At 43.6% G+C, this 21190-nt stretch overlaps 1 protein-coding gene across 1 annotated transcript in view; it reads left to right on the plus strand.

The window, feature by feature from the left end:
• Positions 1-21190, plus strand: part of CTTNBP2 (cortactin binding protein 2) — a 164779-nt gene that overhangs the window by 54382 nt on the left and 89207 nt on the right. The window contains exon 3 of the mRNA XM_063927221.1: positions 13227-13451. Within this exon, the coding sequence (XP_063783291.1) occupies positions 13227-13451 (225 nt within the window). The remainder of the gene's footprint in view (positions 1-13226; positions 13452-21190) is intronic.

Raw genomic sequence — 21190 nt, forward strand, 5'->3', positions numbered from 1 at the left:
AAATCTAAAATCTTTGAACACTTACATACAGAGGTTCAAATTCAAGATTGAGTCACTCAGAGCAGTGATTGCGAACCTGGAAGAAGGGGACTACATGATGTCTCGGGACATCAAGGATGCTTATCTTCATGTCAATAATTTACCCTTCTCACCAAGGGTACCTCAGGTTTATGGTACAGAACTGTCACTATCAGTTCAGACGCTGCAGTATGGATGGTCCACGGCACCCCGGGTCTTTACCAAGGTAATGGCCGAAATAATGATATTCCTTCGAAGGAAGTAAATTTTAGTTATCCCTTACTTGGACAATTCCCTGATAAGGGTAAGATCCAGGGAACAGTTGGAGGTCGGTGTAGCACTATCTCAGGTAGTGTTGCGGCAGCACGATTGGATTCTCAATATTCCAAAATCGCACCTGGTTCCGACGACGTGTCTTCTGTTCCTAGGGATGATCCTGGACACAGTCCAGAAAAAGGTGTTTCTCCCAGAGGAGAAAGCCAGGGAGTTATCCGAGCTAGTCAGGAACCTCCTAAAACCGAGCCAAGTCTCAGTGCATCAATGCACAAGGGTTCTGAGTAAAATGGTGGCTTCCTACGAAGCAATCCCATTCGGCAGATTCCACGCAAGAACTTTCCAGTGGGACCTGCTGGACAATTGGTCCGGGTCGCATCTTCAGATGCATCAGCGGATAACCCTGTCACCAAGGACAAGGGTGTCCCTCCTGTGGTGGTTGCAGAGTGCTCATCTTCTAGAGGGCCACAGATTAGGCATTCAGGACTGGGTCCTGGTGACCACGGATGACAGCCTGCGAGGCTGGGGAGCAGTCACACAGGGAAGGAATATCCAGGGCTTATGGTCAAGCCTGGAGACATCACTTCACATAAATATCCTGAAGCTAAGGGACATTTACAATGCTCTAAGCTTAGCAAGACCTCTGCTTCAAGGTCATCCGGTGTTGATCCAGTCGAACAACATCACGGCAGTCACCCACGTAAACAGACAGGGTGGCACAAGAAGCAGGAGGGCAATGGCAGAAGCTGCAAGGATTCTTCGCTGGGCGGAAAATCATGTGATAGCACTGTCAGCAGTATTCATTCCGGGAGTGGACAACTGGGAAGCAGACTACCTCAGCACGACCTCCACCCGGGAGAGTGGGGACTTCACCCAGAAGTCTTCCACGTGATTAAAAACTCGACAGGTATTGCGCCAGGTCCAGGGACCCTCAGGCAATAAGCTGTAGACGCTCTGGTAACACCGTGGGTGTACCAGTCAGGGTATGTGTTCCCTCCTCTGCCTCTCATACCCAAGGTACTGAGATTGATAAGATGGAGAGGAGTAAACACTATATTCGTGGTTCCGGATTGGCCAAGAAGGACTTGGTAACCGGAACTTCAAGAGATGCTCACGGAGGATCCGTGGCCTCTACCTCTAAGAAGGGACCTGCTCCAGCAAGGACCCTGTCTGTTCCAAGACTTACCGCGGCTGCATTTGACGGCATGGCGGTTAAACGCCGGATCCTGAAGGAAAATAGGCATTCCGGATGAAGTCATCCCTATCCTGATCAAAGCCAGGAAGGATGTAACCGCAAAAGCATTATCACCGCAATTGGCGAAAATATGTTGCGTGGTGCGAGGCCAGTAAGGCCCGACGGAGGAAATTCAACTGGGTCGATTCCTACATTTTCTGCAAACAGGAGTGTCTATGGGCCTAAAATTGGGGTCCATTAAGGTTCAAATTTCGGCCCTGTAAATTTTCTTCCAAAAAAGAACTAGCTTCAGTCCCTGAAGTTCAGACGTTTGTAAAAGGGGTACTGCATATACAGCCTCCTTTTGTGCCTCCAGTGCCACTTTGGGATCTCAATGTAGTTTTGGGTTCCAAAAGTCACATTGGTTTGAACCACTTAAATCTGTGGAGTTAAAATATCTCACATGAAAAGTGGTCATGCTGTTGGCCCTGGCCTGGGCCAGGCGCGTGTCAGAATTGGCGGCTTTATCCTGAAAAAGCCCTTATCTGATTTTCCATTCGGACAGGGCGGAATTGAGGACTCGTCCTCAGTTTCTCCCCAAGGTGGTTTCAGCGTTTCACCTGAACCAACCTATTGTGATGCCTGCGGCTACTAGGGACTTGGAGGCCTCCAAGTTGCTAGACGTTGTCAGTACCCTGAAAATATATGTTTCCAGGACGGCTGGAGTCAGGAAATCTGCCTCGCTGTTTATCCTGTATGCACCCAACAAGCTGGGTGCTCCTGCTTCTAAGCAGACTATTGCTCGTTGGATTTGTAGTACAATTCAGCTTGCACATTCTGTGGCAGGCCTGCCACAGCCAAAAATCTGTAAATGCCCACTCCACAAGGAAGGTGGGCTCATCTTGGGCGGCTGCCCGAGGGGTCTCGGCTTTACAACTTTGCCGAGCAGCTACTTGGTCAGGAGCAAATACGTTTGTAAAATTCTACAAAATTGATATCCTGGCTGAGGAGGACCTGGAGTTCTCTCATTTGGTGCTGCAGAGTCATCCGCACTCTCCCGCCCGTTTGGGAGCTTTGGTATAATCCCCATGGTCCTTACGGAGTCCCCAGCATCCACTTAGGACGTTAGAGAAAATAAGAATTTACTTACCGATAATTCTATTTCTCATAGTCCGTAGTGGATGCTGGGCGCCCATCCCAAGTGCGGATAGTCTGCAATACTTGTACATAGTTATTGTTACAAAAATCGGGTTATTATTGTTGTGAGCCATCTTTCAGAGGCTCCTCTGTTATCATGCTGTTAACTGGGTTCAGATCACAGGTTATACGGTGTGATTGGTGTGGCTGGTATGAGTCTTACCCGGGATTCAAAATCCTTCCTTATTGTGTACGCTCGTCCGGGCACAGTATCCTAACTGAGGCTTGGAGGAGGGTCATAGGGGGAGGAGCCAGTGCACACCAGATAGTCCTAAAGCTTTCTTTAGATGTGCCCAGTCTCCTGCGGAGCCGCTATTCCCCATGGTCCTTACGGAGTCCCCAGCATCCACTACGGACTATGAGAAATAGAATTATCGGTAAGTAAATTCTTATTTTCATGCTTCCTCAAAATCTAATAATTTGGACATTTTGTTACTAAAGAAAATGAAAGAATACAATGTGCTTTTCTCCAGTCACCCATATAAGTACATTCATTTTGTATACTGCTCTGCATTAGATCAGGGGTTGGGAACCTTTTTTCTGCCAGGGGCCATTTGGATCTTTTTAATATCATTCACGGGCCATGTTTGAAGCACTCCCGCCAAGGCCCCACCTACCCACAGCACATCCCACACTCCATAATACCCACATTAGTGCTCCTTACACATAATGGCCACAGTAATAGCTGCTTACACATACTGCCCACAGTAATGCCAGTTACACTTAATGCCCCAGTATAGTGCCAGTAACACAAAATGCCCCCAGCAGGGCACTCGTCACCCCAGCAGGACAGTTCCCATCCAGACTCCTAAAACACCACAGGTCCAGGTCCACACTATTCCGCCGCCACCTCCTCTGATCAGCAGCAGCCACCAGTGAACAGGTATGCTAGAAGCCGGGTACAGGAGTCTCAGAACAGTAGGAGCTTGGAAGACACACGGGGGGCACACTCATACAGACACCGCGCCGAGCACCCACGTAACGCATGCAGCACATGTACACCTCGGCTGCCAGGCCACGCCCTCTCCTAGTCCCACTCGTGGTTGCCTTAGCCGGTAACCAAGCAAGCCACGTCCTCCTCTGTCCTTCCCCATCCGTCGAATTGCTTCTCTCTCCTAGTACCGTGTGCTGCCATCTCCCTAACCCACGTTCTCCTCCGTCCGTCCCCCTCCATCGGATGCCATTCCCCTCCTAGTCCCATCTGAGGTTTCCCTGGTACTCTGGTCGGACCAGACTAAATGACTTTGCGGGCTGGAAGTTCAAGCGATAAAGGGAAAATCATACCAAAAAACTGTTTCTATAAAGTTTTGCCTGTAACTTAGCACTAGCTTTACCCAGTTATTTATGTATATTGCAACACTTATTTTACCCACAATATGGCTTATTTCAACAGTAGCTGTACCCTTTATTTCTAAATAGATAATACATACACTAGAATAACCATAATATTATACATGTAATCAGATGCACAGAAGATTTATTATCCCAATGTTCATGAAAGACTCCAGGGCAATTTAAACAACATTGGTTTAAAGTTATTATTCAGAAATGTGAATGTAAAAAAGATGGCAGTATGGAGATATCTGTTTTTGTCCCTATTTATCACAGATCTGATGTTCCAATTGTGATGTCTACAGGCATGTAACAACCTCTTGGATTATGCCTAGAAGTTATTGTGGCTTCTTGCATGTAGACAGACATATTGCTTTCTGTGGGTGCAACCTGGCAGATAGCCTTTTTCACCTGATCAAAATATGTTCTGCAGACTCCTGAATATTTGTTTGGGCAGTGTGTAGATAGTTATGCGTGTTAATAACTGCTTATATTAATTAATAATTCCGGTCTGCTTTCAGCGTGTAACAGGCTTTTCACATTAGACCAAGCCTCATACAGTATAGTACAGCTTGCCACGAATGATCATATTGCCATGGTTTGGTGTGTGTTATTTGCACCACAGTTCTATTACATTATTATTAGTTCTATTATATTATGCTTGGTATGCCTCTTTTAACATGGTCTTTAGATTAGGTTTCTGTTCTGTTTTGCAAGTAATTAACATAGCAATTTATCAACTTTCCCCATGGAAAAAAATCAGATGGTGTCATCTATTTCCCCCCCCCAGTTTATAAAAAATGCATCAACAATCAAACAAAATATATAGATGCACTGTAAGCATATCACATTGCTTAGATAGGATAGGTTACACTAGAGGATGCAGAAAAACATAAACTACTGTATATCAGTCCAAGTCACTGCTACTGAAAACAGGAAGCTTGTAATACTGTAAAAAGCAACATTAGTAGCCTTCAGTATAACAAGATAATCAATACTGAAGGAATAAAAGAACTAAATAGCAATTAATGACCAGAAAACGTAATTGGGTGGATTTGATGTCTTCCAAGCTGCAACAATATGACATGCGATATATTTAGAATATACACATTGAGATAATTTTGATATTCAGCATCCTATGGAAGGGGCAATCAATAAAACTTGTTTTAGACATAGGTGAAACAGGGAGAATATGAAAAGTCTGAGCTGTGACCATAGTGGGTGTACTTTGGGACAGCTCCACCAGATATTCAGAAAGGACCACTCCTGACTGCAGTTTCACCAGCAGTGACCCTATGCTTCCTCAAACATATTGCACAGCCTGATTGGGCCATTACACCACCTAAAGAGTATCTTTTAAAACCATTCTTTGGTTCATATGTTTGTGGGGGATGCAAACATCTCAATCTCATGATATTACTAAATCTCCATCATATTTTGTTTTGTCATATTAAATGTTTCAACATTTTGAAAATAGCATTACATTATATTGCAGAGAGTCAAAGCGCAGGATTCAAATGTCCCTCCCTCCCTCCTGCCCCCTATCGTGCCCACTGGCGGTATTCTAATGTTACTTCTGACTGGTGCGATAACTTCATTTCAGCTCGCTACTTCCGGAGGTACTGAGCTGAAATGCGTGTAAAGATACCCGTTTGGGCGCCCAAACGGGTCTCTACATGATTGCGCCCATTGCTTTAGCCAGGTTTAGGTGCTTGACGCACCTAAACCAGACTGTAATTAGCGCGATCAGCACGATAGCGGGCACATTTGACTATCAAGCCTCTATCTTCCGTCTCTTTAGACAAGAGATAGCGAGTGCGATATGATGTGAGATCGTCAAATGAGTGTTTGCTGATACAAAAAGGGGGGGGGGGAATTCAGTTACCTGCGGTAAATTACTGCAGGTGAAAACTGAAGGTAGCCTCAGGCTTTAATGCCCAAGGCTATTCAATTAGGGTCCTGACTTCTCTCAATAGCCTAGTTAATGCCTGTTAACCTGTGTTAACCGCCATTGACACATTAAATTAATGGGTGTTAACTCGCATAATCTGTTAAAAGTTCACAGATTTGTGCGTTAATGCAGTCGTGGCACCCGTTAAACCCTGAGTTATTAGGGATTTTGTTCTGACCCACTGAAACAGGTGAAAGAAATCCCAAATGACTGGCTTTTAGGGCTAATTGGATAGCCCCAGGGATCAATTAACCCACGGTATTCTACTGAGGCTAATTGAATTCCCCACAAAGTGTTTGTTTTTTGTTTTGCTTTTTGTTGGGGTAAAATGGGCAATCTGTGGAGGCATGATAAAAGTACTTAAGGTGTGTACACACTGTGAGATTTTTATTTGCGATTTTGATTATATAGTCCAAATCGTAAAGAAAGTTAGTGCAGATCGCAAGGTGAAAGTCAACTTGCGATCCCGATGCGCCGTCCTGCGAGGACGGTATTGCAAGCCCAGACAGACTGTGCAGGCAAGTCAATTTTGACAATCTAGTATAAAAGATATTCAAAATTGACACTTAGCCAAAATCGGACAAAACCAGTATCGCAAGCACAGTCATCTTTGCTTGCGATACCGACCTAGTCCCTATCGCATACTGAGATTCGGGGTTTAGCCCGAATCTCAATGTGTGTACACACCTTAAGTCTGCAATTTCCGGTGGAACTGTACCACTGAGGACTCGTGCTTCTTAAAGGTAGCGTATTTCATATGGTCACTTAAAACGAATATCTCAGATTTTGTTTCCAACTAGTTTGCAGTAGTCTGTGAATATAGACCATGTGGGAAAGCTCGTTTCCCCCTAAAAAGGGATGAGCGGGGAGATGGGAGGAGATAGATTTGATCACATACAGCAGGGTGTTCATATGGAATGGGATACACAGATACTGTCATGAGATGTGGTAATGGCTATCTAAGTTTCCATGGGAGCCACAGAAGGATGTGAAGGGGGCAGCTGACAGAATTAACTTTGCAGCTTGTGAATTTGAAGACCGTGTTTTTGTCTAGCCTAGACAAATCGTGTAATCAATTAACCTCTTCTATTTTTACTAATCTGTTGATACTATCCTATTGTGTAGGCTTCCAGAATACTAACCTATCCCTCCTACCCCAATAACTAAATATTACTCTATATTCACAGTCTGTGTTGTAAGCATGCAATCTCAGTGTGGCTTCAAGCTGGTTTTCCTGTAACCTTGGTTCAGTATCGTGTATGCCAGTTCTATTAAGAATCGCAACTGTTAATAATTTTGTCCCTGGCAGGGTATCTGCTATTTTAATATATAGCAATTGCACAGAATGTCCTATTTTTTTATATTCTTGTTTTTTCTTTTCTTTTTCTGCATATGATTATATGGTTTAATATAAATTAATATTTAGAATACAAAACAAATGGGCAACTTATTAGTTACATAAGTTAGCAGTAGATAATTCAGGGTGTTGTCCAGGTGTGTTATAGTTAGAGACAATAGTTTTATTATAGGGCATATCTACTGGGATGAAAAATACATGGACCTGATGGTTTTGTTGGAACCCTACTCTTAACTTTAGTTCTCTGCAATCTCCCCATTTAGTATTATCTCTTCTACGGGTAGACTATTCCACCCTGGGTAATCCTACGCAATGCGCCCAAGATGGCGGCCTCATCTGGTACCTCGTGAGGGTGGAATACACAACCCTTGGAAGTTATTACCCAAAATGCCTACACCAATTATGCATTATGTTTTCTGTGTGCTCAAGGTTTTCTTTTATGTCTGTGTGGCTTATCTATTGCTGTATTACTTAAATCTTCTGTATTATGGCCCTCATTCTAAAGTTGTTCGCTCGCTAGCTGCTTTTAGCAGCATTGCACACGCTAAGCCGCCGCCCTCTGGGAGTGTATCTTAGCTTAGCAGAATTGCGAACGAAAGATTAGCAGAATTGCGAATAGAAATTTCTTAGCAGTTTCTGAGTAGCTCGAGACTTACTCAGCTATTGCGATCAGTTCAGTCAGTTTCGTTCCTGGTTTGACGTCACAAACACACCCAGCGTTCGCCCAGACACTCCCCCGTTTCTTCAGACACTCCCGCGTTTTTTCACACACGCCCAGAAAATGGCAAGTTTCCGCCCAGAAACACCCACTTCCTGTCAATCACAGTACGATCACCAGAACGATGAAAAAACCTTGTTATGCCGTGAGTAAAATACCTAACTTTTGTGTAAAATAACTAAGCGCATGCACTCTGCGAACCTTGCGCATGCGCAGTAAGCGACTAATCGCAATATAGCGAAAATCGTCAACGAGCGAACAACTCGGAATGACCCCCTATGTGCATTGTTTTTGATGTCTGTAAAGCGATATTAATTTTATTATTATTATATCTTCTTACTCCGCAGTATGAGCCAAATATCCCCTTTAATATTATTCTGCTCTGTTAATGGTTTAAAAGAATATTTGCAATTTAAACAAAGCTACAAAACCTTTATCTAGTACAGTAGTTGTTACACAAATTCTAACACTAGCCTGTTATTTCAGATGATTTACTCAATAAGCGTACAAAACACTTCCATACTAAAACTGTAGGGAGATAACACCAAGAAAATCTTTCTAGTATGTTACAATGTGAGCAATTCTGCAAATTGATGGTGTGTCACTCAGATTTCATAGTAGTTGTCTAATCATCCAGATAAAACAATTGTAGAAGAACAAGCAAAGTTACACTGAAATCAAATGATAAATAAGTACCTGAGAGTAATACCGTCTCTACCTCCAGTTAGAGGATCCACAATATAGAACAAGAGCTTTCAAGCCTAAACCAGAGAGTGAAGGTTGAAGTCTTTGATGCGGGAAGCAGTGCCCCGGTGGTATCCTGACCGCCTGTTGGGATCCCAGCGGTCAGGGTACCGATGCCGGAATCCACTTTAGTACACCTGGGCAATGTGTTTTCTGCTGCTAATATCTAATATCCAATAATACATTGCTCTCTTACTAACATTCTGAGCACCCTGAAGTCATCTTTGTAAAATAAGGTGTCAAGTGCAGCGCAGCGATGCTGCCCCATATCTACTCTCAAATGACCTAATGCTGGAACTCTACTCAAAATAGCTCATACCATCTCATGCTGCATGCCTTCAGTCGATTTGAGACCTAGTTATCAGATGTCCTGTGGTGCTTAAATGTTGTTCTACTCCCAAAACTATCTTTTGCATTGTTAATACTGAGAAGGTCTATGTAATCTTCTGCCTTTTACTAGTGCGAAGCGCATTGGACTGGGATCCATCATATCACCTTTTTTTAAAATGAGATGTTCTAAAACGTTCAATTGTGTACATCAGTAATTTCTGTAATTCCCCTGTCACACTGTACTCCTGTGCCAGCTATTCTATCAGTACTTCTGAGTATTTCATAGTGGAAGTTCCCACTTAGGTGGGATCTTCTGTTTGGATTCAGCTAATGAAATATTAAACAGAAAGATTACAACAATAATTAAGCTTTTTGTTTTGCAACGGTTTGTGCCACATGAACGAAGGCTGACAAAGTTGTGTAACATTCTACGCATGCAGTTTCTCCTTAGGCTTTGTGTAAATAAACCATTAGACTTGGGCTGAGTTCACACTACAGCGATTTTGGAATGATTTGCCATATTGTAATGACAACTCTCTACACATTTAGGGCGGGATTCAATTCTTTTCACCCCTTTCCACACTCGTTCTGTTTCTGCCCTATGGGACGTTGTATCATTATTTCAGCTCGCTACCCCTGGGGTAGCAAGGCACCCAACCCTTTACACAGTAAACCTGATTACTATGGGCGCAATATGCACGATAACGGAGATCATTTTACAAAGGAAATTGGGCGTGATATATCATTTGAATCTCACCCTTAGTGGGTACACACGATTTGCGTGACCCCGCGGTCGCTTGCGACGTCTTCCAGCTGGCCATACTGCAGGGCTGATGGAAGATATTGCTAGCGACGCTGTGCAGTGTAAATGAAAGATGGAATAATATGATGTTCCGTCTTTCATATGTGTATGGCCAATCTACATTGGTCCGGGATGAAGGGAATTCAGCCTGACCATTGGCTGTTGCTGTTGTGTGTACCCGGCCTTAGACAAGTTTATCCCATTTACTATAAGTAATAAAATCTCTGTGTTGTTTTTTTTTTTTAATTATTATTAACAATTGACGAGTAGACCAAATATATGTAAGAAGTTGTATTAAAAGTCAAGAGGATGCTTAAGGGTCCTGTAACCAATTACAGTGTATCCATGAGGATGAAGTGTGACAGTATGGGATGGAAGAGAGAGCTAAACTAAATAATCAAGATCCAGCATTAGTAATAAACAGATTTGTAATGAGCCTAATAAATCATTCTGCATACAATTTTAAAGATCATTTAGAGGCCTCTTTACAAGCTGTCGTCATTAATCCCCTGGCATTTAGGGTTCAGTTTCATCTTAAGTAAGTGATAAGTTTATTAATACCTACATAAGTTTATATTCTCTTCATAAAAGTTTATGAAGTGTGTAATTGCAGATTCCAACATTTCTGCCTCGGGGGTTGTCAACTTTATGTTACTACATGAAAAATCCCATTTTAACATTATCACCTGTATATGGATCCCTTGGCTTTTGCAGTGATTTTTACTCCACGTGTCCGCGTTTCCACTCTTCCTTGCACTCCGGAAAGCTGTTTGTTAATCCCTGTGCACATTGAATTTAACTGCTTCATCCAGACAACAACGGAAACAGCATGCTCTCTTATTTATTTCATATTTATATAGCATCAGCACATTCCGTACCTCTTCACAGCATTGCTGAGACACTATATAATTATCATCAACAGCTCTGAAACACTGTTCAGGACCCAGTCAAATACAATGAAACGCAAGTTACACCTTGCAGTCAATGAGAGAAATTAGTTTCAGTGACACAGATGTGGGTGTCTAGGTGAATCATCAAGATGTCTAATTTTATAAGTGTTGTAAGTTATCAATTATATAACCACATTATTCTGTGGCAGCCCACTTTAACATTCTCTAGCAATTTATTCAAGGGCTCATTTTATCTGTAATGTGATTTTGGTGGTCATCTGGAGAAGGGTCTCTGTCATTTGTGTTCACATCTTTGGCCTTTCAGTAGACTTCTCTTGGGGATCCAGTCTGAAGATCGACAGTGTCTAGGTCGACCACTATAGGTCGATAGTCACTAGGTCAACAGGGTCAGAAGGTCGACATGTTCTAGGTCGACAGGTGAAAAGGTCGACATGAGTTTTTAAAAAAAAAACTTTTTTTACTTTTTCATACTTAACGATCCACGTGGACTACGATTGGAACGGTAATCTGTGCCAAGCGAAGCGAGGCACCTTGCCCGAAGCATGGCAAGCGAAGCGAGCCATACGAGGCGACACGGTGCACTAATTGGGGTTCCCGGTCACTCTACGAAGAAAACAACACAACCCCCCCCCACACACAAAAAAACTCATGTCGACCTTTTGACCCGTCGACCTAGAACATGTTGACCTTCTGACCCTGTCGACCTAGTGACTGTCGACCTATAGTGGTCGACCTAGACACTGTCTAATGATCCACACCCTTCTCTTGGATGTTTATGCTCAGCAGTGTAGAAACTGCACAAATCCAAATATGGCTGTGTGTTAGGGCCTGTAGAGAAGGCAGTGTATATACTTGGTCACCTATTCCATGCACACTCTTCTTTCTAGAAACTTTTAGGGTTTTATTCACAATTACACGATTCTGCCTTGGGATAGATTGTTTTGTAGGGTTGATTTAGCGTTTCTGTAGTTGCCATATAGGATTGTGTTTTTCTGTTGTGATTTTATCTTGAAGGTCCCAGCGGTTTGAGAATCTGATAATATTTTGTGTTTTATAGTTACACATAGAAAGCAGTTTTACTTACAAATTTGAAATTCCCACAATTTTAAGGAGACCTGTTTTTTCATGTACTACAAAAGATGTACAAACATGAGGCATATGTAATAGGGTCCGAGTTTGCCAGAGATGCAGAATATGTATGCCCCATGGAATCCAAACGATGTATGACCTGTATCAAAATCTATCAATAAGGTTATTCAAAAATCTAGGCCCTCTAAAGACAGGAAGTATGCTTTATTTGTATCCAGACCACTCAATATAGACACACTTTTATAAAAGTTGAGTAGTGCACAATTTATGCTCTAAAGAACAGTTGGCCCCTGCCAAATGGATATTTTTGTTTAGCAGAGTATTATTCATATTCAAAGGAAAGCTCGGGATGGCTGATAGTGGCAATTGACCATAGGTTTTTAGGTAGTGGGGAACAAAATATCCACAACACCCAAGTCTGCTCAATGCACATTGATACTATTTCTCAGAGGGAATAGAGTTCTGTTTTACAAATGCCAAATCACATGTAACAGTACAGGTACACTCTATCTCAGCAGAAAATGGCTCTGTCCATCAGGGGATCTCAGAAACTACCTCTGTTTGTGCCTTTGGTATATTGAAACCAAGAGCAGCAATGAATGGGTGCCATAGACACCTTTAGTGATCCATGCTCCTTTATGTAGCTCTGCTAAGATAATTTTATTATTGAAGTCTTGGTTTATTTTTTTATGATATAGCTCCTTTAAAACTGCCCCTGGAAATCACATGGAATAAGTTGTTTGCTGGCCCCACAATTACTGCAAGACAGTGGCAAAACAATATGTATAGCAGCAATAGCAAATTTTTAGGACCCAATGGTTGCTGAGGCTCGTGCAGTGACCTCAGTTTTCTACAAGAGCTCTGCAGTGATTGGCCTGCTCCTTCTCATTGTGATCATGGGAACGGCAGCAAAGCCAGTTGTCTTTATAACTGCACAGCACTGCCGGGAACATTCAGCGCTACATAGTCCTCCCTAATCTACTGAACAGTCTATGTCAGAGCGTTCTCATGACTGGTACATAAGGTATATGTAGCTTAAACCACTGCTTTAAGCTGCAATAAACTATTCAGCATTTTTTAATAAACCAGTTTTGGTTCTTTTTAGCATGAGATCCTCTGTTTAATGGAGGATATGATGAAGGAGGAAAGAGTGCAGAAAATTGGACAGTCCTGCTGAAAAAAAGGACATGGTCACACAAAAAGAGCTTGGCTTGTAAATTGTGTCTGAATTTCTTAAATGTATGAAGTTCCTTTATTTGTTTTTTTTGTTCTTTAAAAAAAAAAGTTTCAAATATTCAGTCTTTGAATTATTATGTGTTCTATTCTTAAGGCAAGGCGAAAGGAAGTTTTTGTGCAAGAAAGATATGGAAGATTTAATCTTGGTGACCCGTTCCTTGCTCTTCAACGAGACTTTGAAGCAGGTGCTGTTGCTAAAGAGAAGAAACCAATCTGTAGCAACCCCATGACAATCTTAGAAGCGGTGATGGAGCACTGCAGGAAGATGCAGGAGAGGATGACCGCTCAGCTCGCTGCTGCTGAAAGAAGACAAAGAAAGGCGAGTTCTGACACTTTCCGCATGTCTGCTAACGCTGTATTCTACCGGATAGTCTATCATTTTGTGACAACATCATTATTATAGATAATTTCAGTTAAAGTAGCCATAGAATGTACTGTATATGCTGACCTTTTAGAAATACTTTTGAATTGTTTGACATGACTTCTTGTATATCTTCTTCATTGGTACAGATCTTTAAGGGTGATACACATGAAATAATTATTCATAAGATGGTACAGCAACTCACATATCATTAACAACTAAACAGATGAGTAATCACTTTTCAGTAGTGTCAGATGGATACAATTACAACAGATGGTAATACCAGTAAAATAGAATAAGCAATAGATGGTTCATACAATATCATTTGAAACAGAATGGTACATATAATATTAATAAAGCCAAAAGATGGAGGTGGATATTCCACTTAGTGAATAATTCTATAGTTTACAATGAAACAACTGGTAATACTTATTATAACCGTGCATCTACACAAAAAATTATACAAAGATCTTATATAGCACGATACAAAAGGTATTTCATATGGAACGGTTCTCAACGTTTGGAAAAAGATACACGCTTTTTGGACAAGTTGTGACCTATTAATTTCTCAATTTAATCACAAACATATTTATAATATTATAGACAAATAGCACCTCATTTGGCAATGGATACATTGTGTAACAGTTAAAAGTACCTTGGATTAACATAAAGAATTTAGAAAATTACTTAATTCACCTCTAAAATTGAGTGAACTCAATCTGCCAGCTGTAGTAATGCTTGTTGGACTGGGTTGTCCCCTTTTTATACCTAATGCACATGCGCCGGCTTTGGCCGTTCTAGTCAGTGAAGTCATTAATTTCTCATTAATTTCTCATTCATTTCCTATTACGGCGGCCATTTTTAAGAAGTCCGGTGGCCGCGGACAGTATTAGATAATAAGATAAAGCGGCGGTGACCATATTGTAGTGAAGGAGTCCTTTATTAGAAATAAATATATGGGTAAATAATGAAGTTATGTAATTTAACATAGCGGCTCCCAGCTAATGTGTTCCTGATCCTGAGATTTCCTCTCTTAATTTGCATGTGCGGCTTGAAACGAACTTATGGAGACAAATGCATGAGAAACAGGATGCCTATGAAAGCACAGATGTTCACTACAATATGGTCACCGCCGCTTTATCTCATTATCTAATACTGTCCGCGGCCACCGGACTTCTTAAAAATGGCCGCTGTAATAGGAAATTAATGTGAAATTAATGACTTAACTGACTAGAATGGCCAAAGCCGGCGCTTGTGCAGTACAGGCCTCCGGCTACCGGAAGTGGGGCGGAAGTGACGAAAGACGCGGCCCGGACAGGAGGTCACTGGCTGCTGCATTTGCTTTTAAATATCTCTGTGTTTTAACAATTTTAAATTCTCAAGATAGCGGTCCAGCTCATCACCTTACTCTTTATATTCTACCCCCTTTTTAACACTATTATTCATACCCTAAATGCTTGATTTTACTAATGACAGGAAGTGATGTAATTAATCACTTCACATTAGTTTGGGTATATATTGAAGTACTGTCCCACTCATACACCACCCCTTGATGAAGTCTGACCCGACGAAATGCGTTGGGTGCCACCTGATATACTTACCTTCTCAAGTTAAGCTTTTTGGAAACTTTTATTCTCGTTTTACAAATATTTAATCCTCTTATATCTCTGCAGCAGTGTTTTAATAGTCTCATCTCCTGTATTAACTATTTAGAGGTTTTTATTCTTACTCCTTTTTATTGTTGTGTTAATTTTCTGTGATATCAGTCTGATGTCTTAGTGCTAGTTTTGTAATAAAACCATGTATACTTTTATCATATCGAATGAGTAAACAGTCTACCTATTTATATATGTCACCAGTGATCGCTTAGATATATTTCCCATTTTATTTCTCTATCTAGCACATATACCAATGCTAATTGCATTGCTGACGCCCTCTATTTTGCAGGGAGTGACATAAAGGGACTGTGTTTACGGACTTACAGTTTGGTCTGAACGTTGTGAAAATACGGGACTGTGCAGTGGCGCTGTTAGCCTTTCTTTATATATATATATATATATATATATATATATATACATCCATATACTGCTCTGGTGCCATGTCAGTTTTTCAATATATCCATATAATGAAGACACTCAGGAGACATCGGTAATGCAAAATCCGGTGTATTAAGGACCTTAATACACTGGATTGTATTATCGATTTCTCCTGAGTGCCTTCATTATATGGATATATAAGTGCGCTATACAAATGAAATTATATATATATATATATATATATATATATAATATATATATTTCTCTTACGTCCTAGAGGATGCTGGGGACTGCAAAATGGAGCATGGGGTATAGACGGGATCCGCAGGAGACATGGGCACTTTAAGACTTTAAATGGGTGTAAACTGGCTCTTCCCTCTATGCCCCTCCTCCAGACCTCAGTTAGATTCTGTGCCCAGAGAGACTGGACACTCACAGGGGAGCTCTCCTGAGTTTCTCTGTAAAAAATACTTTTGTTAGGTTTTTTGTGTTCAGGGAGCACTGCTGGCAACAGGCTCCCTGCATCGTGGGACTGAGGGGAGAGAAGCAGACCTACTTCTGTGAGTTCAAAGGCTCTGCTTTTTAGGCTACTGGACACCATTAGCTCCATAGGGTCCGATCGCTTGGTGCGTCTAGCTGCTCGTACCCGAAGCCGCGCCGTCACCCCCCTCACAGAGCCAGAAGATAGAAGCCGGGTGAGTATTAAGAAGAAAAGAAGACTTCAGTGACGGCAGAAGACTTCAGTACTGAGGTACCGCGCAGTGGTCGCGCTGCGCGCCATGCTCCCACACACACATACGGCGGCACTTGCAGGGCGCAGGGGGGGGGCGGCCTGGGCAGCATGATTACTGAAGTTAAAAAACTGGCTAAAATATATATATTGGAAGTGCCTAGGCACTAAATATAGCCCCCGCCAGTATAATTTTTTTTAATTCGAGCGGGACTAAAGCGCGCCGGTGAGGGGGCGTGGCTTAGCCCTCACAGCTTACCAGCGCCATTTTATCTTCACAGGATGCAGAGACGCTGGCCCGAACCTCCACACTTCTGCACAAGTAACAGGGTGCAAAATGAGGGGGGGGGGGGCACAGTAAATTGGTGCTATTATCATTTGATAAAAAAGCGCAAACAGGTCTGAGGCAGTGTGTATAAAGTCTCAGTACCGGGATAGGCGCTGGGGTGTGAGCTGGTAAACTCCCTCTGTGTTTCTCTAACAGGCTTTCCGTGGCTCTGTCCCCTATAGCCAGTGTGTTGGTGCGTGTCGGTACGTGTGTGTCGACATGTCTGAGGCTGAGTGCTCCTCCCCTGAGGAAGTTGCAGTGGGGGCGGATAAGGCGCTGGGAGTGACTCTGTCGGCACCGCTGACTGCTGATTGGGTGGATATGTTGAGTACGTTGAATGCAAATGTGGCGTTATTGACTAAAAGGCTGGATAAATCTGATTCTCAGACCCAAACATGGAGAAAATCCATGGAGGACGCCTTGTCTCAGGTCCAGACCCCCTCAGGGTCACAACAGCGTTCATTTACCCAGATGGCGGATACGGATACCGACTCTGACTCCAGTGTCGACTATAGTGAGGCCAGTTTAAATCCGAAACTGGTTAAGAGTATTCAGTACATGATTGTGGCAATTAAATACGTTTTACATATTACAGAAGTACCTATTATTCCTGATACAAGGGTTTGTTTGTATAAGGGTAAAAAAACTGAGGTGACGTTTCCCCCCTCTCATGAGCTGAACACTCTTTTTGAAAAAGCTTGGGAATCTCCTGACAAAAGGTGGCAGATTTCCAAGAGAATTCTAATGGCATATCCATTCCCCTCTGAGGACAGGGAAAAGTGGGAGTCATCCCCCAATGTACACAAGGCTCTGTCACGGTTGTCCAAAAAGGTGGTGCTTCCATCTCCTGACACGGCTGCCCTAAAGGACCCTGCGGATCGTAAGCAGGAAACTACCTTAAAATCCATATATGTCACTACGGGTGCGCTGCTCAGACCTGCCGTGGCGTCGGCATGGGTGAGTAGCGCTATTGGTAAGTGGGCAGATAACTTGGCATCTGACATGGATACCCTGGATAGGGATAGCATTCTTTTGACTCTCGATTATATCAGGGACGCTGCAGCTTACCTAAAGGATGCGGCGAGGGATATTGGCCTCTTGGGATCAAGGGCCAATGCCATGGCGGTCTCGGCCAGGAGAGCACTGTGGATTCATCAATGGAATGCTGATGCCGACTCTAAGAAAGCTTTGGAGGCTCTCCCGTATAAAGGTGGTGTCTTGTTTGGTGACGGCCTCGCTGATCTGGTGTCTACGGCTACCGCGGGTAAGTCATAATTTCTTCCTTATGTCCCTGCACAACAGAAAAAGACGCCTCACTATCAGATGCAGTCCTTTCGGCCCAATAAATACAAAAAAGGAAGAGGGTTGTCCTTCCTTGCCTCCAAAGGTAGAGGAAGGGGAAAAAGGTCGCCTGCTGTGGCAGGTTCCAAGGAGCAGAAGTCCTCCCCTGCTTCTGCCAAGTCCACCGCATGACTCTGGGGCTCCTCTACGGGAGTCCGTACCGGTGGGGGCACGTCTCCGACTCTTCAGTCAGGTCTGGTTTCACTCAGACCTGGATCCTTGGGTGTTAGAAATAGTGTCCCAAGGGTACAAACTGGAGTTTCAAGATGTGCCCCCCACCGATTTTTCAAATCAGCCTTGCCAGTTTCTCTCCCAGAAAGGGAAGTAGTGTGCGCTGCAATACAAAAGCTGTGTCAACAGCGTGTCATTGTCACGGTACCCCCGTCCCAACGGGGAGAAGGGTTTTATTCGAGCCTGTTTGTCGTCCCAAAGCCGGATGGCTCGGTCAGACTGATCCTGAACCTTAAATCCCTCAATCTAAATTTGAAAAGTTTCAAGTTCAAGATGGAATCTCTTCGAGCAGTGATCTCCAGTCTGGAAGGGGAGATTTTATGGCATCAGTCGACATCAAAGATGCCTACTTACATGTCCTAATATATCCTCCACATCAAGCTTTCCTGAGGTTTGCTGTTCAGGATAGTCATTACCAGTTTCAGACGTTGCCGTTTGGTCTTTCCACGTCTCCGAGGGTTTTCACCAAAGTAATGGCGGAAATGATGGTGCTCCTACGCAAGCAGGGTGTCACAATTATCCCGTACTTGGACGATCTCTTGATAAAAGCGAGATCAAAGGAGCAGTTGCTAAGAAACATTGCGCTCTCCCTGACAGTTCTGCAACAACATGGTTGGATCCTAAATTTGCCAAAGTCACAGTTGATCCCGACAACACGGCTGTCTTTCTTGGGCATGATCCTGTACACGAAACTGCAGAGAGTGTTTCTCCCAGCGGAAAAAGCTCTGGAAATCCAGAACATGGTCAAGGAGATTCTGAAACCGGCAAGAGCGTTGATTCATCAATGCACTCGGGTGCTGGGGAAGATGGTTGCAGCCTACGAAGCCATTCCATTTGACAGGTTTCATGCCCGGGTGTTTCAGTGGAACCTGTTGGACAAGTGGTCCGGGTCTCACCTGCACATGCACCGGAAAATAAGCCTGTCTTCCAGGACCAGAATATCTCTCCTGTGGTGGCTTCAAAGTTCTCACCTCCAAGAGGGACGCAGGTTCGGGGTCCAGGATTGGGTCCTGGTGACCACGGATGCAAGCCTCCGGGGCTGGGGAGCAGTCACACAGGGAAAAAATTTCCAGGGAAAATGGTCAAGCCAGGAAGCTTGTCTGCACATAAACGTTCTGGAATTAAGAGCCATCTACAACGGCCTTCTACAAGCGGAACACCTTCGCGGTCTGCCTGTCATGATTCAGTCAGACAACGTAACAGCAGTGGCGTACATAAACCGCCAGGGTGGAACAAAGAGCAGATTGGCGATGGCGGAGACCACAAAAGTTCTCCGCTGGGCGGAAAAACATGTAAGCGCTCTGTCAGCTGTCTTCCTTCCGGGCGTGGACAACTGGGAAGCAGATTTCCTCAGCAGACACAATCTCCATCCAGGAGAGTGGGGTCTTCATCAAGAGGTTTTTGCAGAAGTGACAAGTCGTTGGGGAATTCCTCAAATAGACATGATGGCGTCTTCCCTCAACAAGAAGCTTCAGACATATTGTTCCAGGTCAAGGGACCCTCAAGCCAGTGCAGTGGACACCCTGGTAACTCCGTGGGTGTTTCAGTCGGTATATGTGTTCCCTCCACTTCCACTCATTCCAAAAGTGATAAGGACCATAAGAAGAACAAGAGTTCAGGCGATACTCATTGTTCCAGATTGGCCACGGAGGGCCTGGTATCCGGATCTTCAAGAATTACTCATGGGAGATTTCAGGCCTCTTCCTCTGAGAGAGGATATGTTACTGCAAGGGCCGTGCGTGTTCCAGGACTTACTGTGGTTGCGTTTGACGGCGTGGAGGTTGAACGCCAAATCCTAGCTCGAAAGGGTATTCCCGGGGAAGTCATCCCCACTCTGCTTAAGGCTAGAAAGGAGGTTACGGCGAAGCATTATCACCGTATTTGAAGAAAGTATGTGTCTTGATGTGAACCAAGAAGGCTCCTATGGAAGAACTTCAGCTGGGTCGTTTCCTCCATTTTTTGCAGGCAGGTGTGGATGCGGGCCTAAAATTAGGCTTCATTAAAGTGCAGATTTCGGCCTTATCTATTTTCTTTCAAAAAGAATTGGACGCCCTTCCAGAGGTTCAGACTTTCGTGAAAGGAGTACTGCACATCCAACCTCCGTTTGTGCCACCTGTGGCACCATGGGACCTTGACGTGGTGTTGCAATTTCTTATGTCACACTGGTTTGAACCTTTGCGAAAGATTGTGTTGAAATTTTTCACTTGGAAAGTGGTCATGCTTTTGGCTGTGGCGTCCGCAAGGCGGGTGTCTGAATTAGCGGCTTTGTCTCACAAGAGCCCCTATTTGATCTTCCATGTGGATAGAGCGGAATTGAGAACTCGTCAACAATTTCTGCCAAAGGTGGTTTCTTCATTTCACATAAACCAACCTATTGTGGTGCCTGAGGCTACGAAAGCCTTGGCTGATTCAAAGTCTCTCGATCTAGTCAGAGCTTTGAAAATTTATGTCGCCAGAATTGCTCAGATTAGGAAATCAGAGGCTCTGTTTGTCCTATATGGTCCCAACAAAATTGGGGCTCCTGCTTCCAAGCAGACTATTGCACGCTGGATCTGTAATATGATTCGGCATGCTCATTCTATGGCTGGATTGCCGATACCGAAGTCGGTCAAGGCCCATTCTACCAGGAAGGTGAGTTCATCTTGGGCGGCTGCCCGGGGAGTCTCGGCGCTTCAACTTTGCCGAGCTCCTTTTTGGTCGGGTTCAAACACTTTTGCTAAGTTCTACAAGTTTGATACCCTGGCTGATGAGGACCTCATGTTTGCTCAATCGGTGCTGCAGAGTCATCCGCACTCTCCCGCCCGGTCTGGAGCTTTGGTATAAACCCCATGGTCCTTTTTGAGTCCCCAGCATCCTCTAGGACGTAATAGAAAATAGGATTTTAATACCTACCGGTAAATCCTTTTCTCCTAGTCCGTAGAGGATGCTGGGCGCCCGTCCCTGTGCGGACTGTTTTTGCAGTAGTCTTGATAGTTTATTGCTTCTGTTACACAGAGGTTGTGTATCGGTTATGTTCAGCCTGTTGCTGTTT

The sequence above is a fragment of the Pseudophryne corroboree genome, chromosome 6, assembly GCF_028390025.1.
Source record: "Pseudophryne corroboree isolate aPseCor3 chromosome 6, aPseCor3.hap2, whole genome shotgun sequence".
NCBI lineage: Eukaryota > Metazoa > Chordata > Amphibia > Anura > Myobatrachidae > Pseudophryne > Pseudophryne corroboree.